The sequence below is a fragment of the Salvelinus sp. IW2-2015 genome, unplaced genomic scaffold (assembly GCF_002910315.2).
Source record: "Salvelinus sp. IW2-2015 unplaced genomic scaffold, ASM291031v2 Un_scaffold1826, whole genome shotgun sequence".
Taxonomy (NCBI): domain Eukaryota; kingdom Metazoa; phylum Chordata; class Actinopteri; order Salmoniformes; family Salmonidae; genus Salvelinus; species Salvelinus sp. IW2-2015.
The window spans coordinates 263,751-266,448 of NW_019943197.1; the positions used below are offsets into that span (position 1 = coordinate 263,751).

Below are 2,698 nucleotides of genomic sequence, written 5' to 3' on the forward strand. Positions count from 1 at the left end.
CTCACTTGAAGAGGTTGTCCATGATGTGAGCGGTAGTTGGGTTGGTTGCTCTCAGGCATGTAAACACACGGCAAACACTATGATGGCATTCAGGCCGTCTCCATAGTAAACCTGGAACACATCACAGAGGTTCAAACACAACCTGCCTCTGGCATGGACATTGTTTTACTGTAAAAATGTGTTTTAATATAATTGGTCCAATACCCTCTTTAGGACTAGGGCTATGTGTTAGGGGTCAGAGTTACCTCGTGGTTGATGACCCTCTTGTAGGACTAGGTCTATGTGTTACGGGTCAGGGGTTACCTCGTGGTTGATGACCCTCGTAGGACTAGGGCTATGTGTTAGGGTCAGGGGTACTCGTGGTTGATACCCTCTGTGTGAGACTGGCGTAGTGTTGTTAGGTCAGGTTACCTCGTGGTGATGACCCTCTTGTAGGACTAGGGCTAATGTGTTAGGCGGTCAGAGGTTACCTCGTGTGATGACCCTCTTGTAGCTAGGGCTATGTGTTAGAGGTCACCTCGTGGTTGATTGACCCTAAGGTTGTGTGTTAGGTCTGGCGCGGGGTCAGGGGTTACCTCTGTGGTTGATGACCCTCTTGTAGGACTAGGGTTGTGTGTTAGGGTCTGGGGTCAGGGGTTACCTCCGTGGTTGATGACCCTCTTGTAGGGTTCTATTGCCTTCATGTCGACTTTGTGTTCCTGGTCTCCTATACGGAACACTCTCCAGCGCCGCCCCTCCTGCCGCTCCTCGGAGGCCGAGTACACCTGGACCGACTCCACCCCCTTCTGCAGAACCTCTGTGGTCTTGGGCTTCGGCAGGTCGTCTGAGAAGAGAGGTTCTTTTGAACTCTTTTCCTACCTTCCCTTTATCCAATAACACTCCATTTCTATTTGAAATTGTGGGGAATTATGACATGCTGAGTGCAACAAATAACCATTTAAATATAATATATGCCCCTGATCAACAGTAATGGCCAATCAGATGAACGATTCAGACAGTGATCATACGAATGGTACATCAAACATGCAACAATCAAGATGGAGGAATGATATAGAGGATGTGGTCTTCACATCGTGGACAGACATGACATGGTATTGCCGCTCACTCAACACCTCACTACAGAATAGACTGCCTTTTATTTAAGTCTAAGCCCTGTCTAAAGCGGGGGTATATATCATTTACGGCTATTAGCCCATACAAGCGCATTGAATAAGATTCACTACATGGAACAACATAGTCCACCATAAACAATCTAAAGGAAGTTTGTTCTGAAGTGTCTGTCCTAAATCTGAAAGATCAGGAAACATGGCTTTTTTTTATTTATTTTTTTACATGTATTTAACCCCTTACTTTTGTCACTAAAGTGTCTCCATATATACTTCCATAAATTATTTCGACTGGTACCAGAGGACCTTCAGTCGAGTCTTGTGAGACCTGTGGGCGTCCTAGAGCAAGACATGTACGCGTTCATGAGCTTCTCACCTTTCCACAGAGGGGTCATAGTGGTTGGTAGGCCAAATCGTTCGTCCGCTACAGACGATTTGGTGAGAAGACCCATTTTGGGGATGTCACACGGTCTGACAAACACAGCTCTAGCTCTGTCACCGCAAATGCAGAAGTGTTACAGAGGCAGATGTGGTGGATTGAGATGCATCCAACGCAAAACAAATCACCAGCTTAAACTGACTGATTTTTACGGGATTAGATTTATGCAGTCTTCTACCTTAGGGGGGTTAAACATCCGTCCTAGTACCAGGATGCAACAGCATTCCAAAACTGCACTTACCTGTTCTCCTTTTAATATACGTCACATCATAGAAACATAGCTAAATAAGAATAAGAACATGCGTGTACATGACCAACAATGTACACAAAAATGACTCAAGACAGAAGAAATATCCCTTGATTTGTTCACCGTAAAACAGAAGAAAAAATATCCCTTGATTTGTTCACATAGTTGATGCAAAGAAACAAAGTATATTTGGTTGATTGACCAGGCAGTATGTCCATGAGACCTTACCACACTTGTTGTTGACCTGGGAACTGTTGCCAAGACAACAAGGGTAACAGTCCTTCCAGATGACAGAGGCCGGCAGCAGAGTGGAAACACAGAAACAACACACCATTTAAACCTGAACCATTTAACTTCAGTTAACTGGCCCCATACAACTGGCAGGGTTAGGTTCAACCAATTAAACCTTATTGGACTTAACTGGCCCCAAAACTATTGAACCAGGATTAGTGGAGTCAGCTCTTAGGACAGACTAGTGTCCTGTCCTGGGATAGACTAGTGTCCTGGGATAGACTAATGTCCTGTCTAGGTTTATGTAACCAGGCAGTTAGCTGGATAGGTTTATGTAACCAGAGAATAAGTTGGATAGATATTTTTAACATGGCAGTTAGCGGGAGGGCCTTTTTCAACTCTAATGGCTAGGTTTGGATCCTCTGGGGTCCTAAAGCTGAGGGAGAACTTCACTGAGACTCACACACTACTACTATTGTCCTAGGTTAGGAAATACAAAGTTGATTTACTGTTTAACAGATTTATTTACTTTTAATTGAGGCAAGCGAGCACTCAGTAAGTATGTAAACCGATATGCAGTAGGCACTCAGTGAGTAAACCGATATGCAGTAGGCACTCAGTGAGTAAACCGATATGCAGTAGGCAGTAAGTGAGTAAACCGATATGCAGTAGGCA

The 2,698-nt window shown here is 44.5% G+C and overlaps 1 protein-coding gene across 1 annotated transcript; it reads right to left on the reverse strand.

The window, feature by feature from the left end:
* Positions 1–548: 548 nt before the first annotated feature.
* Positions 549–2,692, reverse strand: LOC112072111 (BCL2/adenovirus E1B 19 kDa protein-interacting protein 2). Its single transcript, XM_024139526.2, has 2 exons — positions 2,021–2,692; positions 549–823 (listed from the first exon to the last, which is right to left on the reverse strand). Exons 1-2 carry the CDS (start codon positions 2,124–2,126, stop codon positions 630–632), a joined length of 300 nt encoding a protein of 99 aa, XP_023995294.2. The 5' UTR covers positions 2,127–2,692; the 3' UTR covers positions 549–629.
* Between the last annotated feature and the right edge of the window lie 6 nt (positions 2,693–2,698).